This window comes from Passer domesticus, chromosome 6, assembly GCF_036417665.1.
Source record: "Passer domesticus isolate bPasDom1 chromosome 6, bPasDom1.hap1, whole genome shotgun sequence".
Taxonomy (NCBI): Eukaryota; Metazoa; Chordata; class Aves; order Passeriformes; family Passeridae; genus Passer; species Passer domesticus.
The window spans coordinates 47861742-47882949 of record NC_087479.1 but is presented as its reverse complement, the minus strand read 5'-3'; the positions used below and the strand labels follow the sequence as shown (position 1 = coordinate 47882949).

At 39.5% G+C, this 21208-nt stretch overlaps 1 protein-coding gene and 1 non-coding gene across 8 annotated transcripts in view; both read left to right on the top strand.

Annotated features, from left to right (window-relative positions):
- Positions 1–17295, top strand: part of NAP1L4 (nucleosome assembly protein 1 like 4) — a 28344-nt gene extending 11049 nt beyond the window's left edge. For 4 of the 7 annotated variants that reach the window (XM_064425262.1, XM_064425258.1, XM_064425260.1 and 1 more), the window contains exons 9-15: positions 3222–3361; positions 5239–5384; positions 7198–7220; positions 7829–7948; positions 8239–8268; positions 9510–9566; positions 16013–17295. In XM_064425262.1, coding sequence (XP_064281332.1) covers positions 3222–3361; positions 5239–5384; positions 7198–7220; positions 7829–7948; positions 8239–8268; positions 9510–9566; positions 16013–16051 — 555 coding nt within the window. In that variant the 3' untranslated portion in view covers positions 16052–17295. Of the gene's footprint in view, positions 1–3221; positions 3362–5238; positions 5385–7197; positions 7221–7828; positions 7949–8238; positions 8269–9488; positions 9567–10718; positions 10757–16012 lie in introns of all 7 variants that reach the window. The other 3 variants (XR_010364923.1, XM_064425261.1, XR_010364924.1) reach the window with 3 other exon arrangements.
- Positions 750–870, top strand: LOC135304054 (small nucleolar RNA SNORA54). The gene has a single exon (XR_010365490.1). It is a non-coding gene; the product is annotated as a small nucleolar RNA SNORA54 (small nucleolar RNA).
- Positions 17296–21208: the final 3913 nt, after the last annotated feature.

Genomic DNA, 21208 nt, shown 5'->3' with positions numbered 1-21208 from the left:
TACCTCATGACTATTTTTTTAAGTACTGCTTGATTTTTTTTAATTTTGGAAATTTTTTCTTGTTTAAGTTTGATGTACAGAAACAGGTACTGTGTTTGTTGAAAAGAAGTTGCTCTGCTGCTTATTCAGTTTATTCAGACTACACTTACTCCTTGAACTCCCTTTAAAGAGGAGGCAGGGAGAAGGATGGAATTTGAGCCTATGCATACTTTGTTCAAATTTTGTCATTATGGCTTTTTTCTTGTATTTGGTAATTTTTGATTTTCCTTATGGAGCAATAGTCTTCTGATAATGCCTTTAAGAAATGCAAGACAACCATCATTGAAGATTCACATAAGAAAGGTGGAAGGACTTTCTCAGAATAGCTTTTAATGGTTAATAACAAGTTGGTTTGGGGTTCTTTGGGGGTTTTTTTATTCCTTGTTGTCTTTATTCTACTAGTACTGAAACACTCAAGCTGATAATTGCCAGGAAAGTAGTATGGCAGAGAAAAACTGAGAATTAAGTTTCTTAAGATTGCGAGGGCTTAGGGAGAGGATGTGAGTGAGTTTTAGGAAGAAAATGAATTGTCTAAGCACAAAGTAAGGTATTCTAAAAAGTCTGTTTTGTCTTGAAGCATATCTATTCAGTGGCATTTGGATGAGATGGGAATAGGGTTTTTTTGCATACATCATTTTTGTGTTCTCATTCAGCTTTGTTTTATAGTACCTTAAGCTGGAGAGCTCTTTACACACTGGATTTATCTGGTCTTGCACTGTTCGTAACCTTTTGACAGCATTTTTCTGCAAATGGGTTCCATTCCAGTGCTACATTAAATCCAGTCATGGAAGGCTGACAAACTCCATGTCCCTTCTGTGTTTGGAGACAAAGGATGTGTTCCTAACTGCTTGAGTGAAACCTGTTCTGCAGCTGTGTGTCTGTCTTTGAACAAAATCTGCTGTTCTTTGTTGAAAATTGGTGCAGCAGTGGTAGCTTTGTGCTGTATGAACTTCACATAACCAGTGTCACAGATACACTAATTCTGCTGGGGATTAGTTTTGCTGATCAAGAAATACATAAATAGGAATTTTCTGATTTGCTGTTGACCCAAAACAATTAATCATAGTTATGGCACTCCAAAAGTGGATTTACGTGACTGCAATTAAAGTGCTTCAAAGTCCTGTTTGTTATGGCCTGCACATAGAAATTTTTATCTGCATGAAGCATAAGTGACTCCATTGCTATTTACCTTTACTTATTTATAACCATATGGATAAACTTACATGTCTTTTATAATTATAGTTCATATTTACATCTTTATTTGGATGTCAGGATCCTTAGCTAGCATATTCAGACCTAGATGATGCATCTAGGTATAACTTAAGTAGCTTAAAAAAAAGGCAGTTTCTTTTTTTTTGAACTTCATGACCACATATTTGATTAAAAAACCCCAGAGGTGTTCACATCAAGAGTATTGGAAAGGTTATTTTAACACTTCAAATATTATGTGGAGCTTGGAGCTTCTTGTCTCCTAATTAGCAGGTATACACTGAGATACTGAAATGCAGTGTGTGCAGATATTTTTGTCTTGCTAGCCCTTGGGATCCTGCATGCTAAATAGTGCCACTGGTTGGTTATTTATAGCCCCAGTGATGGTTTATGGGATTATTTGGGTATGAGTGTTCGTCACTGGTACTGGATTAAGCTGAGTTTGTAACTCTTCCCCTGAGCGTGTTTGCCAGAGAGAGATTAGCCTTAGCTGAAGACAGCCTCCAAACCATGCAGCTGTCTTGAATTGCTTTAAAGGGAAGTAAAGCTGAAATAGCCAGTGTGAAATCAAGTGTTCTGCTGGGTCCCAGTGGCTTCCTGTCCTTAAACAGGGAGCACAGGGCTTGGGAAGGCTGCTCTTGCCATTGGTCTCTATCACTCCTTGACCACTCTCTTAGCAGGCATGAGTCATGTGAGGAGATTTGTGGGGTCTTAGGAAGATTAGGAGCCTTTGGGAGATGAGTGAGGGATAAATATCTGTGATGAACAGGCTTTTATTAAATAACTGTCCCGAGTTATTTATCTTGTCCACGCATGAATAGCCTTGAGAAAAAGGATGGGGAGGCAGACTTGGTGATAACAGGCAGTTTTCTGGCCTCAGTGAAGAATGCCTGGGGAACTATATTCAGGGCCAGTCTTTTGGCAGTTATGTAATCTGTTTTGTATGCAGATTAGGGCTAATTCGTAATGCATATTACTGGGAGAGTAAATCAGATATTTAAGATAACTGTTACACATGCTGTGGCTGGGCAGTGGTGTTGGGAGCTTTGGCTTTCAGTCCTGTTATGCTGAACTGATCTGCAGACTTTTTCCCCCTTCAAGCCACTAAATCAATGCTGCTAAAAACCTTTATTCTTTGTTTCCCCTTTCCAAGACAGGTTGAGTTTTAGTGTACTTTAAAATGCTCATAGTTGATCCTGAATGCAAAGTTGTGCAGGCAGTTTAGAAACCTTTACTGAAAATTGATGCATCATGGATGCTGTGGTTTTCTGTAACAAGCCTTTTGTTCTCCATGTAAGAAACTGAATCTCTGCAAACAATTTTTGGGTGCCAGAGGAGGTTCAAACATGACCAGAATCACCTCCTTCAGGCTGTAAGCTGCTGAAACATGTTTGGTTCTAGGACTCAGTTTATGAAATCAGTGCTCCTTTGCAGGATTTTCTATTATCAAATGGAAAAAAACCCTCTGCTTCCTGGGGGACTGTGCTATTTCAATAGACTCTTGCAATCTAAATTGTGCTTTAATTGGAAATAAAATCTGATTCACTCTCTTAGGATCATGATATTGATCAGACTTGGGGGAGCAGTAGAGCCACATGGTGTTGATACAATGTTAAAATGACTTCAGAATAACGACTTCACCCCTAGTGCAAGGATGATGAGAGGCTTCCATAGGAAATGAAATCAAGACTTTTCTCAAAATACTTCTAAGGTTGCTTTCAAGACAGCAGTGCTTTATGTGAAGGTGAATGAAATGTACTAATTACCTGTTTATAATTTGAATCTAGGCCAAGGTTGTAGCTTCTTGCACATTTGAAATTCATTGGCATTCATAATTTCCTGCTTCTGCTGTAGTTTCAAATATGTTTGCCATCAAATTATTTTTTTCCTATTTTCAGAGTTTGATTAATGATAATTATGTTGATGCACTATTTCATACATGAAAGTTAGTGGTAACATAAAATTTCTTGCAGTCTTTCTCATTAGAGTTCCACTTTGGGCCCAATGACTACTTTTCTAATTCAGTCCTGACAAAAACATACAAGATGAAGTCGGAGCCAGACAAGACAGATCCCTTTTCATTTGAAGGACCTGAAATAGTTGATTGTGAGGGGTAAGGAAAACTGAAATTTCAAAAAGCTTCTGAAGTAAAAATGCATGGTTTTTTTGCTTACCATTATAATGATTAGTAAAGATAAAATTGTTACTGATTTCAAAACTGGGAATGTTTGTAGGGTGATGATGATGCATAGATGGAGATATATTTTAACACTGTGTACATTTTAAATTGAACACCATTCAAATTTAATAGTTCTCTAATTGAGGTAACAAACCTTTTATTTCCAGATAACTGGGTAAATTATTTTTAGTCTTTACTTCTCACAGACTACCCCCCTCCTCAGTCTGATAAGTAGCCTTGGACTGTCTTGGATTCTTGTCATCTCCTCAGCAATTTTTATTCCAGCAAGCATTGGTTTAGGAATAGGTCATGTTTTTCATGTGTTCTTTCAGCCTGTTTTGAGGCTGGAACATAAAGGTTAAGCAGATTGATCCTGGCAGCTGTGGCTAATGCAGCTATTTTTTAAAATTTTATTTTTATTGTGTTTGCAACACGTGTTCAGAAAACAGCTGTGGATGGTAAATTCCCATGTCTGTTCTGGAAGTCTGTTGAGTTGAACACCACATTAGAGTTTCTTGGGGGTAAAAGAATCATTCCATCTAAGTGAACCTTTTGTCTTCCTATCCATGATCTCTGCTCTATAACCAAATTCCAGTACCAGAGCAGAGCTGACACAAATGAAAAATGGCTTTTTCACTCTATTTTTCTTAGTATCCAAGTATTTTTTCTGTTGGTGATTATTTGGTTTTTAGGGGTTTTTATCTACCCCTTCAAGGATGCATTTTGGTGGTTTGATTTTGGGGTTTTTTTAACTCACATTTAAGATATGCCAAATACTTGGTTTTGTGAAGGCGTGCTGACAACCTCAAAGCCTCTTGACTTTTAGTTCTACATGTTGTTGAATCCAGCATTCACTTGCAGTGAGGCAAAAATGTCTTCTTGGTCGTTGAGTGAAAGTTGTGCCTAAGTGACAGACTACTTCTTTTTGAAGAAAACTTTAGTTCATTACAGCAACATATTTTTTGTTTAACTATTATAAAGGAATGCTTTCCTGGATTGCTGATTTGTCCAAACTTTGATTTCAGTTGATGTTTCCTGAGGAAGGTGTTAGATATGGTACAGGTAGAGCAGGAAAATGTGTCTGTGCCTTGTTATACAGCTTAAGTATAAAACTGGTGACTTTGGCCATCTGTCTATAGGACAAGGTATTTTTGAGGCATTTAAGGGTTACTGTGACACCATTACTTCCATTATAGGAGAATTAGCTGTGTTTGCCCCTCACTATTTGCCATGTGCAGCTTTGGGTAAAACTTGTTTGAATGGAAAGAAACTTTTCATTGAGTGTCAGTTTGTACAGCAGCAGAATGGAACTGAAAATTAGTCTCTTTTCAGCTTGATGTGCTTGGCTGCCAGCTCAGTCTGAGCACTGTTCTTTGGACAGCTCAAACATCCCTCTTTGGACATGCATTTTTAGGATGAATGGACTCTGCCTTGACCTGTAGTTAAAGGATATAATGTATTGTTTTCTGACAGTCTGACTGCTGACATTTTTTCTGGAATAGCTTTATCCTGCCCTTGGTTACAGAAGTCCAGTTGTTGGGCCAGAGGTATTGAATTACAGGTGGAGTGAGGGCAGTGATTACTCTGCCAAGACAAACTTGTATAGCATTTTCATTTAGGGAAATATTTGACCTGTCCAACATACACATAATCTATAGAACTATGATCCACTTCATGTCTTGTCAAGCAGCTTTAGAGAGTGATAAACCATTGATAAGCCATCTTGGCCTTGATGTTGCTGCTCTGCTGCTCAGTTCTTTCTTTTCCCTGGTGCCTTGTGTTAAAATGCTGTTTCTCACTGCTGTCTCTAGGTGTACCATTGACTGGAAGAAAGGAAAAAATGTTACAGTTAAAACAATCAAGAAGAAACAGAAACACAAGGGCCGAGGCACAGTTCGGACAATTACTAAACAAGTACCTAATGATTCATTTTTTAACTTCTTCAGCCCAATAAAGGGTAAGCTTGAAAGTTGAAGAATTTAGGATCCTTAAAATATGTTTATATATTTTTTTTATTTATGTGACTTAAACATTCAAACTGTTTATGCTTCTGCATTGTAAAGTGCTTACTAGAGGAAGATTGCAAACTCTTGCCCATCCAAACAGATGATTTTGTTCTGTTGTTATTCTGTAGAATTTGACCAGCGTAAAGAGGATTCATAGTATGGAAAGAGTCTCTTGTAGACTCTCTTAAAGAAGTTGACGTGTTTTACCACAGGATGGCTCCATGCATCAGTTTGTTTCTAACATGCAAAAGAACTGTGTTCCATTGTTGGTCAAGTTACAGCATAGCGGTTTCATTGAAGCCTCTCTGTCAAGTGACAGAACTGTCATTTCTTCTGGAATTAATTAGTGATCCCTGATACTCCATACATAATTTTCTCATTTTCCTAGTCTAATGTTACATGTGTACCCCCATTTTAAACAATTCAGATGGATTCCCAAATTATTTTTTTTCTTGGTCCATCTTTCATTGTCCTCTTCTGCCAACATAGATGAGGGAAGTAATTTATTTTGGGGACTAAAGGGGTTCTACAAGAAAGGTGGTGAGGGACTTTTTTGGAAGGGCGTGTAGTGACAGGACAAGTGGAACAGCTTTAGGCCAAAAGAGGGCGGGTTTAGGTTAGATATTAGGAAGAAATTTTTGACTGTGAGAGTGATGGGACACTGGAACAGTTTGGGGCGTCCTTAACTTCTCTGGGCATTCTTGGAAGTGTTCAAGGCCAGACTGGATGGGGTTTTCAGCAGCCTGGTCTCGTGAAAGGTGTCCCTGCCCAGGGTGGAGGGGTTGAAACTTGGTGATATTCAAAGCCCCTTCCAGCCCAAACTGTTCTGTGATTCCAGAGGTGTACTGAACAAAGTGGTTCTTCATTCTGTTGTGGGCTTTTATGAACTCCCTGTCCCTCCTAACTACTGCAAATGCCCATGTATACGGGTTAAGAAACATTGGATATGTATTTCTAAAGTTGGGGATGGTTTGGTACAGAAATCTCCTTTAATTTTTGTGGCTACTTTGAGGAAAGCATGGAGATTGGTCTCCTGTTGGTGTTATGTTGTTCTTTTGAATACTCAAAGGGTACACTTCAGAATTAGAAGTATAAGTAAGACACTGACATCTGCTGGCAGTGGATACTTGCATTTTCAACTCGAGAACTGAACCAAATTATCACTTTCACAGTAGATCACATGGTAATGTAGAGAAGGGAAATAAGTTTTGATTTGTGTTGGGGTTTTTTGCTTTTTTTTTTTGTCATTGGTTAGTTGTTATTTTTTTCTTTAAACAAACAAAAACACACCCTGTTCCATGCTGGTCACAGTACTGTGCCTGTTCTCAACAGTGCTTTGCAGATTGGTGTCAAAATGTTCATCTGTTTAGTTCCAGTTGTTTTGGGGGAGAGGAGGTGATTTGTAGTGCTCCAGCCAAATGAAGTTACTGTAATTACAGCATTAATAGAGAAACCAGATATGTTGATCCACATGTCCTCTGAACCCATCCTTGTAGAAAGAGTATTTCCTGTGCAAAAATCTTTGACATCCAAATGGCAGCTTTGATGCTTTAACTACAACACGTGAAATTCTTATGATTTCTGTAGGTTTAACTTAATACTAATTTGAATTGTCATAGTTTTAGTAGCTACCTTGTGAAGCCTTTATAACTTCAGTGTTTTCTGGTATGAGAAGGTCTTCATACTGTGTTTTGTCATCTTGAATATTGAGGTGGGTGAGACTATACAGGCATTTCCTAAATTCGTTGTCTTTTCTTTTTGCAGTATCTGGTGATGGAGAGTCACTGGTAAGTTTCTGAAACAGCACAATTGCTCTTTGCCACATCCTTTTTGCCAAGTCACTGTACAGTGACTATAGGGTTCTTTTATTAAGTACTGTGTATTTTTATTGTTATTTTTGCTTTTGACAAAGGTGGGCTTCACCTTGATAAAGTGAAAGATACTGTCAACTTCTCCAAGTAATCCATTGACAGTTCACTGTTACACAACTTGCTGATCCAAGACATCTCCAGTGGTCGCTGTTGGGGAGCTCATTATTTTCCCTGCCGAGTGGCTGGTACCTGACTTGAAAAATCAGTCTGGAGCATTCTGAACAGTGCTGCAATGTCAGATGCCAGAGCCAGCCACGTTGTATGAGCTTTTTAATAAAAGGTGCCTCGGCAGGACAGTGACCTGTGTGTAGAAAGTGGGAAGCTTGTACAGAAGATCTCAATTCTGCAAATCTAGATTTAGATTTTATTGTTACTAAGTCAAGTATACTGAAAGTACTTGTGACCTGAAGCTTGGTGATGACAGTGTGATGTTTTCCCAAACCTGTTACTTTGAAATATTTTCATCTGCTTCTGTGTATCACATCACATTTGCAGTAGAAAACTCAGACTGATTTGTCTTACAGGATGAAGATTCAGAATTCACTTTAGCAGCAGATTTTGAAATTGGACACTTTTTCCGCGAAAGGATAGTCCCTCGTGCTGTGCTGTATTTCACTGGGGAAGCTATAGAGGATGATGATAATGTATGTATGCAATTAGCAATTTGTTTATTAGTCAGCACATAGAAACATACTTCTCCTTTTCTGATTAGACTAGGGTGAAGTATTAATTACATGAGAATAACAAAAAAACCCTGAAGATATTCCTGCTACTTGGGGATAGGGAAGGGTCATTCAGCTTGCTAGGAGTTGTTAATCTGCTTCTGGAAAGGGTTTAGTTTCAGTTACAGTGTTTGAATATGCTACACCTATTACTGCAGAAGTTTTTATGCAGATACTAGCAGAGCTAATTAAACCTTGGGTTTGTTTTTCAGTTTGAAGAAGATGAAGAAGGTGAAGAGGAGGTGAGATGCACAGTATTTTTTATAGATTACTGATTACCTATTCCATTCCAGTGCCAGGAATAATTCTGTGTGGAGCAGAAAACAGTTGTTCATAAATGCTCTTGTGCATGGTACTTCTTTCCAAAAGAGTTCAGCATTCATGACTTGCAAAACTGTGCCTGGTTTTTTCTTTTCATAAAAGTACTTTCTGCAAGAGCAGAATCCTTTTTTATCTAGTATTTCAAAGCTGTTTTCTGACATGAGTCAAAAATTAAAGACAAGCTTTTTTTTTTCCCCTAGAGTGCTGCATGGTAAATATCTGTTCCTTAGGTGGTAGTGGAATTTCAGCTGTCAGCTTTTAATTGTCATAAGCCTAAAGACTGGGTCTTACCAATGCAAAGTGAAAAAGGGGAAGTATGCAACTGCTCACCATAAATAATTTAGGCTGGCTCTGCTCTATTTGCAATAATGTTGTATGAACACAAACACTATGAAAGGCTTTACACAAAACCACTAAATGTTACCACACTTAAATGAACTAATATCCTTTACATTTTTTGCTTTACTGCTTTTACTGTGCTGTTCTTGCTAATTTGTCAAAGGTACATCCCTGATTGTTGTCAGCTTCAGCATAGCAGAGTACATCAGAGGCTGTCAAGCTGATCTGACGTGAGCTGGCAGCCTTCAGCATGCAGCCTTTTTTTTCTCTCTGTGCTTAGGCTGTTGAGTGACTAAACATTTTCATATTTTTATTTTTTTAAGCTGGGTATTGATAGAAGTGTGTATGTGTATTTTTAATTGGTTTCCAGTGCCAGATGTTATCACTTGGATGTAGTTGTGTGTAAAACTGAGTGCAGAAATCCTGTACAGGAATGCATAGCCTGTCCTCAGTAATCGAAATAAAGTGGCACTTTGGAGGGAGGCTGAACTAAAGAACAAAATCAGGCATGTATACCTATTACCAGAACTAAAATTCCAAATAATTTGTTAGGTAGAAGTTGAAAAGTTGCTGTGGGACTGCAGCAGCAGTGTACATAGGAAGGTTGCCTTAAGCCATACTGAGACCTTTACATCATGTTTTAAAGATTTTGTATTTAAAACATGTAAGATGCTGAATTCATTTAAATCAGCCCAACGCTGACATCTGAAACACTCTGGAATACAGTGGTAATTGAATTTGCTAGTTTGCTTTTTGTCCATTACAAAAAGTTGCACTTTTAACCTATTTTAATTTCTGTTAGTTTATCTCTATTTTGTCATAGGAGTTGGAGGGGGAAGAGGAGGGAGAAGAGGAGGAAGATGCAGAGACTGATCCTAAGGTAAGGACTTTTGTGTGCTTAGTCATAAAAGGCTATAATCATGAGCAGTGTAGTTCAGGGTATGATAGTTATGAAAAGATCAATCAAAAAAACACCCTAGCTTCTGACTGCAATGTTTTTATTATCTCCAGCACTCAAATTGCTCTTCAAAGAGAAGTTAATGTTTCCATCAGTTGAGAAAATGCAGGTTTTTGTTTCCAACGTGCACTAAGATGATTTCCAATCTGTGTGCCTTTGCTTCTTAATGGCATCTCTGTGTAATGCTGATACAGTTTTCCTTCAGAAGGGTCATATTCAGATGTTCTTTGGCTGGACTTCAAGCTAGAATTAGTCTGACAAATCTCAACTAGCTTGTTTGTTTATGTTATTTTCCTTAGAATTGTTCTTTATCATTGTCCTGATGGCTGTAAGTTAGACTCTACATGTCTGTACTTGGTTAGAAATCAAAAAAAAGTCAGTCCTCAACTTTGAATTTTAAACTTTATGATACCTGGCTTAAAATTCAGCCCTTGAGGGTTAGTATTCCTTCTGATAGGTATTTTTCAATGCTTCAGTCATAGTAAATGCTTATATTTAGTGAAGCTGGGGCAGTGATGACAGACTTGTGTTCATGTAGTTCTTAAAACATCATAAAAGCTTCCAGTTTTTTATAAAGATAGATGAAAAAGTGAAAGGCATGCAAAACTGCTTGATCTTTGGATAAAAGTCTTAACAGCAGCTTGACATGTCACTCTTCTGGTATAGTTTATACATCATCTTATCATTAGTAAATTGTTTTTGTTGCTATCCAGAGTTAAGTTTTTTTCTTTAAAGAGAAATTCTGTATAAAGTCTGTCTTGTACAAAGATCAATCAAAGAGGGTAAGATTGGCAAAAATCAGTATTCTGACTGATTAATCAGTATTCTGACTGCTCTGTGGATTCAGATGCAGTGGTGTACCTGTAACGGGAAAAGGTTGGGCAGCTGAGAAACAGTTTTAGTTCTACATCAACATATGTTTGTGTGAAGTATCCTTCTAGAGGATTTGGTACTCTGTAGGGGAAAAAAAAGCTGAAGTTTTCTTGGAAGGTTATGGTTGTTGCCTCCTGTATTATTTTGTACATTTCACTTTTCATCCATGCTGACAGTTCCTTTCAATTTTTTCCCATTTAGGTGTAATATAAGTCTGTTATTCATTCATACATTTCTAGGTAAGGTGGAATTCCATTCATACCTAACTTCCAAGAGTCCCATTTGTAGTCATGCAATGTGGTTTGTTTTCTAGGGTTTTCTGTTTTGTTGGTTTTTGGTTTTTTTCCTTGTATGGGGAAAAGGGGAATAATGGTAATTTCAGAGTTTAGGTTTTATTAGTAAAAAATAGAAAGAAATGGGTGTAGGGATGAGTGCCTTTAAATCCTTATAATTAAAGTAGATTTTTCAGAATGACTCTGCCTTCCTGGCACACTTCCTGCTTTGCCTTTGTAGCAATCAAACTGCATTTCATATACACATGATAAAAGATACTGAGACTTGTCAGACTATTTTTCCTTGTTTCTGGTTTGATGTTACATCTCTTTACTGTTTCTAATGCACTTGCAAATTATTTCTTAAATATCCTTTCTGCTCTTCCTAAACTCTTCTAAGTCATCAGCTTACTTAGTATGCCTTTTCCAGCATCTTATTTATGCTGCCTGACAAAGGCAGGCACTCTTAGAAGCTTTTTCTTGATCTCTCGTGATTCTGCTCAGGTATTGTTCTTCTGCTCATCTGTCTCTTTATTTAAAAGAAGAAAGAAAAATTTCCTTCTGTTGTATACTGTCATCTTTCACCTTTCATCCCATTCCTCACAGAGAACAATGCCTGCAACAGCCTCTATACTTCTTCCCCCCCTGTATTTTAGGCTTGTGGTTTTTTATTTTAATTATTTAGTAGAAGGTATAATCCTTCCAGCTCACTCCCTCTGCATAGATAATACCCTTCCTTGCCTTTGTTAAACTCAAAATGGAGCTGTGCTTCTCTGTTGGTTTTTGGCCTCAGCATACATGCGCTGGTGGTTCACCTGCAGCAGAAGAACGTCTGTTTGTCACAGCAGCGTGTCTCTTGTCCTGCTGCACTCTGTTACACAGCTGTGATCCCTCCCTACATTTAGTTAAAATTGTCAGCCACTGGCTCCAATTTTTCAAGTCAACTTGGAATTATTTTATTTTGTTTTCTGGCACTGATACCCCAGTTCTGTCCTGTTTTCCATTCTTTCTCCTGCTCATACAATTTTCTGGTCCTCTTTTTTCCCCTGTTTCTTGCCTTTCTTTGCCTTCCAGTTCCCACTCCCTGCTTTTCTTATCTAGAATAGTTTTCTTTTCTATGTACACAAAAATAATTGTTCTGTTTTCCTTTCAAATCCAGTTTCTCCTTTTCAGTCATTTCCATATTACCTCCTCCTTTATTGTTGTTGTACGTTTCCTGCATGTCAACACTTTCTGCTTTGTAAACTTTTCCTCCTTCATTCCTGTAAGTTTTAAGTACATTTGAGTTATTCAGATACAACCAGATCATTATTGTCTCTTACACAAGCACTTGTGCCATGTATAAGTTGTATAAGTGGCTTTGGAAGACTGAGCAGTGAGATAATTGAAAGTAGCTTCAGAAGATGCTACAAAACTGAATAATGTAGCTGGTTTTGTCTAGTGCATTTTTCTATGTGCTTTTATGTCCCATTCCTTCAGCTGCCTTTATTTCACCTTGCTGAGGCTGTGCTTGAATTGAGAGATAGCTGGCAGGGTAATGCAGAGTGCTGGATTGAATCATGAGCAAAAGAGCTGCTCTGTGTGTGAGAGACTGCATGGGCTTCTAGATCCTTTGTTCTGGGTTACAGTGGCAGCACCTGTCAGCAGCAAATTCATTTCCAGAACCTGTTGTGGAGGAAGGCAGTTTGGGTTAGGGTTGCTTGCTTAACTCCAGCTAGCTCTGGGTTTACATTCTGATATCCTTGCTTTTTCTCCTTCAGTAATGTAGAATAGGAGATAAATACAAGATTCAGCTTTAGGACCCATAATTGGGCTACTCCATTGAAGAGGTTTCAGAAAGGCTTTCTGCCTCCTCCATTGGAAAGGACATCATATTTAGTGGCTGCTGCCTGCCTTGATAGTGCTGTTGGCAGCAGAGTTCATGGGGAGTCAGATGAGATCTTGTTGATCTGCCTGTTCCTGCATGGCCACCTTAGCAGATGGGAAGCTTCCCAAAAAGTGAATTGGAAAAGTAAGGAGATAAAGACTTGATTGCTCTTTGAATCACCTAGGAATGTGTCTTGCCTAGTGTGTTTAAACACTGAAGACTAACAGAAATTCAGTGTTTCCTTCAGGATGTCTTTTGCTAAAATAAAAAGCATGGAAATTTTGGGCTTATGTCCCCAGCCCCTAGGGCACCAGTTTAACTGGATGGGCAGACACAGTGGGGTTTGTGTAGGAAAGTCAAGAAAGCTGCATTAACTCAGACCTGCTTTCTTCTCTGTTTTAGCTCTATGTTCCTGCATATTTTAGGTGCAATTTTTAATTCTGAGAAAGTGATGCAATAAGTGAGTGGCAGTAACAAAAAGCTAGATATTGATCTTTGTTAGCAAAAGAGGAAAAGATACGTGGGAATCTCACTCAGCTTGGTCATATCCATTGGAATGGTATTTCAAACTGAAATTAAAGGCCCAGAGTAGTTTAAACTCCTTGCAGAAAAAGTTAATATTAAATACTTTAAAGATATAAAAAAATTTAAATCTTACCAATTCTAAGATGAATTTAAGTCTGCTTATGGTTACTGTAAAGAATCTGTTTACAACCAGAAGAACTTTTGTCTCTATAGCCCTGGTAGTGATCTTGAGTAAGTGTGTTTACTGCTAAATTTATTTTTAAATACGATGTAATTCCTCCTTATCTTTGCCAGTTCAAGTCTCTCTGGTCTTTATTGCCTGGCCAGTGCACTTCACTACCTTTCTAAGATACCATGGGAAGTAGAGCATGAATGGAAACCTTGCCAGGATGGGGTGATAACAGCACAGGGGCTGAGGCAGATCAGTTGGTAGTGCTTGGCTGACCCAGTCTGGGCTCTGCAGGAGGAGCAGGCTCAGGCTCTAAAGCCCAGCCTGAGGGAGTGTGGATGGTGGCTCTCCATCCCACTCACAGCTTGGAGTCTGCACCCTGATCTCACAGGAGCCAGCAAAGGCCAGAGAGGAGTTTCAGTGTGCATGTGCCTGCTGGAGCAGCTGTAACTGCAAGGGAGTTGTGCTCTCTGTGCTGGTGGCCTCTGGGATTAGGCTCTGAGATGCTTTGCATGAGGCTGAGGGTAGCTGAAGGCAGCGTGGAGCTCACACGCTGGCTTCCTCAGCAAGGGCACTGCTGTGTGTTAAAGTGGAGGGAGAACATGGATTATGTTGGAGTCTGGATCAGAAATACTGCCTTGATACTTAGGGCCTGCTTAAACATTCTGTATATAGGGCCAACACAGATACATCCTCAAGTGTAACCTAAAAATAGCAGTATTTCTCTCAAAATCCTCCAACAACTGACTCAGATCCAGGAACCCCTGAAACTGTATTTATTTTTTTTTTGTCTGAGAGCAGTAATCAACACTCAAAGGTTCTTAAAAAAGAACTTTGTGATCTCTGTGACTCATTTTTTACAGGATAAACAGTTATATGCAGTAAATATGATTTAAGTGTTTACAGAAATAAGGAAAAGATAATGAAGTTTATTAGAAAATATAACAAGTGTTTTGGTTGATCGTTAAAATTTGGCGGAAATGGTTGCAGTGGTCAGCTAGGTGTATCTTGATCTAAATACAGCAGGTGACTAGGAAGGAAGGAGGGAGATGGAAAGATTTTTAAAGTACCTTTTAAATAGCAGATTTGTTATTTTATCATGGCTCTTATGCAGAAGGCAAAGAGGAGAGGAAGTGATGCTGCCTGCACACTACTCTGGCCATGTTCAAATACAGTTTAAAGGAGTTTACAGTTTAAAAGAGAATACAAACTTTAGAAAACTTTAGATAAAAATGCTGCTGTGTTTTGCCTGCCCTTCAGTAAAAAGGAGTAGCATGCAATGTACTACCAGTGGCAGTTAAATTTTTATTCAAGAGCAAGTATGCTAATTTTGTGGTTTGTGTAAACATACTCCTTTTCCTGTATTTAATCCCCAGTCAGTGCAGTTTAATTCACATCAGTGTTACTTGGAACTTCAGGCAGATGAGAGGGAACAAAGTTAAACTTAGCCAGGTGTGCTGGGTGAGGAATACACAAGGAAGAAGTCTTAAAGATCTCTGGCACATCTGTGCATTTGACTCTAATGCTGAATTGCAGTGGGAATGATAGTGAGCACTGTGACTGTAAAGCAGTTTTGGTGAGCCTGGATTTCGTGCAGGTTATCAGGGGCAAAACTTCATGATAAGGAAGTTTAAATTAGTTGCACGTATTCTTCCTCACTAGAGGCAAAATGCTTCAGTTGTCTTAGCTCTTGATGTGTACTGAACTTAGCATGGGTACTTACTTTATAACACATACATCTCTTTAGGATAGTAACTAAGAAGCATTTTGCTTTGCATCAGAGGTTCAGGGTGTTGTGCTTTATACCTGTATTTTTCTTTACTAGACTGCAGCAGGTTTCTGTGACTGCTGTTTGTGTATAATAATCTATATTAAGAATGATAAGGGGAGAAGCAAAGTGGAAATTCACTGAATAAATTCTCCCGCTTTCTAAGAATGCTATTTTACAATGGAAAAAAAAGCAAGAAGTGCAGTGTAAACCTGAAGTTCTTAGCTGTTTGAGTACTTGTTCTCATTCCCAAATACACTTCCTTTTGCCAAAGGGGAAGTTGTTTAACTACCTAATGTAATGAAGGTGTTTCTACTTTTACATATTCAGATTTACATATGGACTTCTTGCCCAGTGTTAAATTGTTGAATAGTTACCTGCTGGTGATGCAGAACCTAGAAGAAATGAACACATTAATTACATTTTTATCACCTTAGCAGAAAGGGAAAGGCTCCTAAGGAAAAAATCAGACGTGCTGCAGAATAAGCAGCCTGCCTTCCTCCCTCCTCAGAGCTGGAGGAGGTGGCAGTTTATTGTTAAAATTGTTTAATAGGGCTGGAAGTCAAATAGAGCCTGTGGTTGAGGGGAATAGGTGATGGTTTGCTTTCTTGTTTGTGTGAACCTTGGCCTACAGGATGCAGCGTTAACAGCACAAAAATAGATAAAAAATTATGGGGTACCAAGCAGCTGGGGGCGAGGGGAAACCCAGTAAATGTGGTGACTCTGTTGGACCTTTATGATGTAGCTTGAGTTTTCATGTAGCATTTTTGTACACGATAGTGATAACTAGTTAATTCAGAACTGCATAGCCAGTTTGTCTGTATTTGTTGAAGTGTTTTCTTTTATGACAATTTGATTTTTAACTTTTTATTTTCTCTTTTTCCCTTTATGCAGAAAGAGTCCAGCCAACCTGCTGAATGCAAACAACAGTAATAAGGAAATACCACTTGGAAGTGATATTTGAACAACTTGTAACAAATAGTTGGATACCTGGCCTGCAGTTCAGGATATTCTATCGCTGCAGCACAATCTTATTAACAATGCTTAAAATTAATTTGTTTTAAAATGCATGATTTTCACTAACTTTATTGCTTAACATGTACAGTGGCAACTTCAATGCATTTGGGAAATATGAGGTTTAAATAAAGCACACTCTACAGCCGTTGGTACACTGTAGCTAAGTATGTCAATAGGCCTTTAGAGCCTCCTGCCCTATGCATAGGGGAATAGTCCAGACTACCATGTGAGGATTATCCATTTTCTTGCTCAACATTGAAAATCGTGGAATAGCAATGTGCTGAGAAGCTAAAGTAAATGGATTACATGTATGGTAGCTGAAACAGATAGAGCAATATGACTTTTTTGCTAGTTCCCTCCCCCCTTTTTTAATGTTTCTTGCAACCTACAGATTGAACTAGTGCTTGAGCAGCTTTAAATGTCATATTTATTATCTCAGTACAACCAGTTGAGTTGAAGTAATTTTACTTCATTGAAGAGGGTGTCATATTTGAGACTTAGTTGTTCATCTTACTATTTATTTATTCATGTTTGTAAGTACTTTGACAGAATTAGTGCTTTTTAATAGTTTTTAATATACTTGAAAAATCTTCTTCCTCTTTTGCATACAATATGGGTACTTGTAAAACAGGTAATTCAAAGTGGTCTCAATGTAGTAGTCTAGACAGAAGAAACAAACTCGCATCAAAATGACAACTCTTCTGGATGAAGATCAAAATGCAAAGGCCAAACTCTTGCTGTTGGTGGAAGTGGGTTGCAGCCAAAGAACCAGACAATTTCCAGTAGTCTTATTGCTTAGTGTCCAGCATGAAAGGACCTTTCACTACGAACACAGAAATCTATCAAAATGAGTCAGTTCAATAAATCTGAAGTTTGGGTGTCTTACTTGCAACACTGAAATTATTCCATTCCACAATTTGTTTTATTTCAAGTTCTGAAGTCTGCAAAACTACGTTTTGTTGTTGTGTGGCACTTAAAGTACACGTTTCTAGTTTCAGCATCCATTACCATCCTCTGGCAGCAGTTGAATAGCAGCTGTATCAACACTGTGACCAGGCATGTAGAGTGCTCCAGCCTTACCTTACACATTTGTAACTTAATACGGTGTTTTCAATTTGTACAGAATAGATAGAATATTCTATTAAAGTTGTGAAACATGATTGGTGGTGCCTGTCTGGTCCCTAATGCTTCCTAGGGGAAATGAGCATCCCGTTGTGAATGGTGGAGTGTTAAACACAGCACCTTCCAGCTGTTTGGCCATACAGCTCCTGGCTCAACATCTGCCTTTGCCAAAAGCCAAAACAGGAGCCCTTGTAAATATAGCAGTGTACGGTTCTTTGATGTAAATCAGAACAAACTTGCTCAATTTGCAAGCAAGCAGTCTGGAATCTTTTGCAGCAGTTGGGGTTTTTAGGGAGGCAGAGTCATTCCAAGATTCTGCGTGATCCGGGCACTTTAGTCACGGGCTGAATGAGGTGCTGGGGGCCAAACTGCTTTATGAATGTGAAGGTACTGCCACAGCTGACCTCGCAGTCAGAAAATGTAACACTACTGCTCAGGTGCCATAGTGTTAAGGCAGGAATGAGGAAAGAAGGCAGGAACAGGGATAGGTTCTGGCCTTTATTTTAAAAAAGTAGATTTTGTATCGTAGTCTGACTGCAGTGCGCTCTGGCAGGCATGGAGAGCAGTGTGAAGGCGTTTCTGACAAGGACAGGAATAACAAATGGAGCTTGCCTGTGTGCAGACTGGCTCAGCACAGTGCAAGGTACATGAAATAGAGATTTGACTTGGTTTGTTTCTCTTTATATTGGAAGAAACTGAATACTAGTTCCCCATCCTCAAGCAGTACTTTCCACTACATGGTTAAACGGGAGTGCTGCTACCTGGAGATAAACATCTGCAAATTAGCACACCAAAGTAATTTATGTGCATGAATCCTGAAAGGCTGACTTTAATTTTGAGAAAACGGGAAATTCCAGAACATGTGGAGCAAATGTGCCAGCACCTAGAGAGCCAAATGAGATGGGTGGGTAATGAAGCTGCCTAGCAAGATGTACATCCTAGGGAAAGCGATGGGAAAGCTGACCTGGGATTCGTTCAAGTGGAGTTAATGCCGGTTGACACAGCCTAATAGAAAACAGATCTTGTCAAAACCCAGCTGTGCTCTTCCCCTTGCAGATCTCACCAACAATGGCAGAGATGAGCAGTTCTTACACTTCTCTGTTTTCACTTACAGACTTTGTCTACAGGAAATGAACTGGCACCTGTACAGCTCATTTCTCTAACAGTATGAAGAACTGATGAGGTGGTAGGCAGAATGTCATGGCCAGATAAATCCAGGCTCAATCCAAGCTTGATGGAGTGTGGGTGCACAAAACTCCACAAGTTATTGTTTGAATGAATTTTTTTTTTAAATATTGCTGTGTTTTGAAGACCGGGCCCTGAGACGAATAAATGCCCTATGTAAAGCTAGTTGGAATTTTTTTAAATGGTGAGGTGATAGCGAAAAGTCTGTGTGCATCCATGCCTGATTGTCATCTCAGCACCCTGATGAAACCCTGAAGTTTAGTCCGTGGGAACACACTTTGGTGATGCAGCTTCCTGTTGGTGGCTTCTCATTTGAGGGAGGAAAAAACTCCAGTCCTGGGCCTGAAAGTTGAAGCAGCTGGAAGCACTCCAAGAGGAATTCATCTGGCATGTCACCTGTTGGGGATGCAGCCTGATAACAGCCTCTGGGTGCCTGGGTTGTCTAGGAAGAGAGCCTTGGAGGTACTGCCCTATCTGATACAGGAACAAATGGCAAATGCTCTGCTGCCAGCTGAAACTCGGGACAGCCTGTGGTTTCTCAGGAGCCCAGCCCAGCATCAGGTACCTTCCTGGAAATTTGGTGTTTGGGGTAACAGAGCTTTCGGTTCAGTTCCAGTATGTTCAGTTATTTGGGGTTTGCTGTTTGGTTAGGATCTGTGGTACCTGAAAAAATTAAGATGGTCTCTGTGTGTTTCCACTCTCCTCATTAAACGAGCTTTTCCTGTTTTAGAATAAAGGAGACTGGTAATAGATTCACGCTCAGTTAAATGCTGCCTTGCTGGCAGTTCCTCAAGCAAATGAGGTCTGGCTGGGAAGCCAGCTCAGCACGGCGCGGGCCGGAGGAGCCCCGCGCTGCAGAGGACGCGTAAGGAGAGGTCAGACTAGTTCAGCACGAGGAAATCGCTCGCTCCCTGTGAGCTCAGCATGCAGAGGTGAGTTCAAGATGTGCCTGATGTTGCATTGAGGCAGCACCACCTTAGGAACTTGTGCTTGAAATGTGCACCTTCTGAAGCATCTTTGTTCCAGCCCTTTTGGAAACAACTCTAGCTCAGGAAACATCTTTCCCAGCTGAGCTGGCAGGAAAGATGCAGAGGGACTATTTAGAGGACATATCCTCACAGGACAAGGAGGCTTCAAACTGGACAACAGCAGGATTAGATTAGATATTAGGAAGAAATTCTTTATTATCAGAGTGGTTTGGCACTGGCACAGGTTGCCCAGAGAAATTGTGGGTGTCCCATCCCTGGCAGTGTTCAAGACCAGGTTGGATGGGGCTCTGAATAATCTGGTCTAATGAAAGGTGCCCCTGCTCATAGCAGGGGGGTTGGAATGACATGTTTTTTCAGGTCCCTTCCCACCCAAACAATTCTGAGTCTATGACAAATGGCAATGTATACAAAAAAATAAGAGTTCTGCATTAATGCTTCTTTATTCTCTTGCCTTTTCCAAGGATAAATACCTATAGCATTCCCCAACTAAAATCCACAGGAAATTGATTTTATGTCAATATCTGTTCAGGACTCCCCTGAAGGTGAAGTTGTCACAGTTTTTACCTTTGCTGTTTACGTTTTATACTGCAAATTGGTGTGCAAACAACTCTGTTGCAGTAGCTGTGACCTGTGCATGGAAAAACTTACATCCTCCCTTTCCCAAATGGTTTATCACACTAATAGCAGGAAGAAATTTTTTTTTCCATTTGCTCATATTGATGTCCTAAATTCCATCAGCCTCTCACGGGCCAGGGCCATGAATCCTAAACAAGAGATGCCCTAAGTCACTCTGGTTTGACAAGCATCCAAGAAAAAGAAAAGGGAGAAAAAAAAATTTAAAAAATCCAAGCCTGTGCGCTGTTAATGAGGCATCATGTGAATGAAGACTGAGCAGTTTGTCAAGTGCCAGCTTTTGTTTCCAGACTGGCTTTGCTCTCTGCTGGTTCACCTCTCCATTACACAAGCGAAAACGCTGGCTCCACCCAGCAGCGCTCGCCTCTTGCACAAGCTGCCTTACCCTCCGGATTTTACCGTGGGAATTTGGACACCGTGCGGGGATGCCAGAGCAGGTTAACACAGCCCAGTGAGCCTGTGCTGCAGCTGCCAGCTCTGCTCCACACAGAAGCTCCTGTGAGCCTCTCTGGAAACACTCCCCACTGCAGAAAAGATCCCTCCCAGTAAAAATCCCCTCCTTTCCCCAAAAAGCATCAGCAGTGATGCTGTGGCCTTTTGCTGGCTCGCCCCTGCCTCCCTGCTTGCCCTCAGCATCTGCAAGGTGGACATAACCTGTACCAGACCCAACCCAGCCTGAGAAAAAGGGCTGAAGAGAAGGGGAACACTAGGGAAAGGAATTTACTCATCATTCCTCACAACCTAAAGGGTGGAACAAAAAAAAAAAAAAAATTTGCCCCTGTTTGGGGCAGAAACCAAACAGCATAGGATGGTCTGATCTATCACTAATGCAAATTTCTGCACTGTGCAAATATTCTCTGTGAGCTGTTAAATTGTTGGGGGTTTTTTTTGTTGTTGTTTTTTTTTTGGTGTTTTTTTTTCTTTGTTTTTTTTTTTTTACAAAGCAAATTCACTCTGGTTTTTGAGTCCACCTTTAGGGATAAATAAGAACTTGCTTAGTTAATTAATGTCTATTTTATAAACTCTGTAAAGGCCACACTTAGAAAAAGGCTGGGAATTTATTTTCCCTTTTTTTTTTTAATATTGTTCTTTTACTTAACCCAATTATCTGGTCTTCCTCCTTCCTTTTCATGCTCCTGACTTA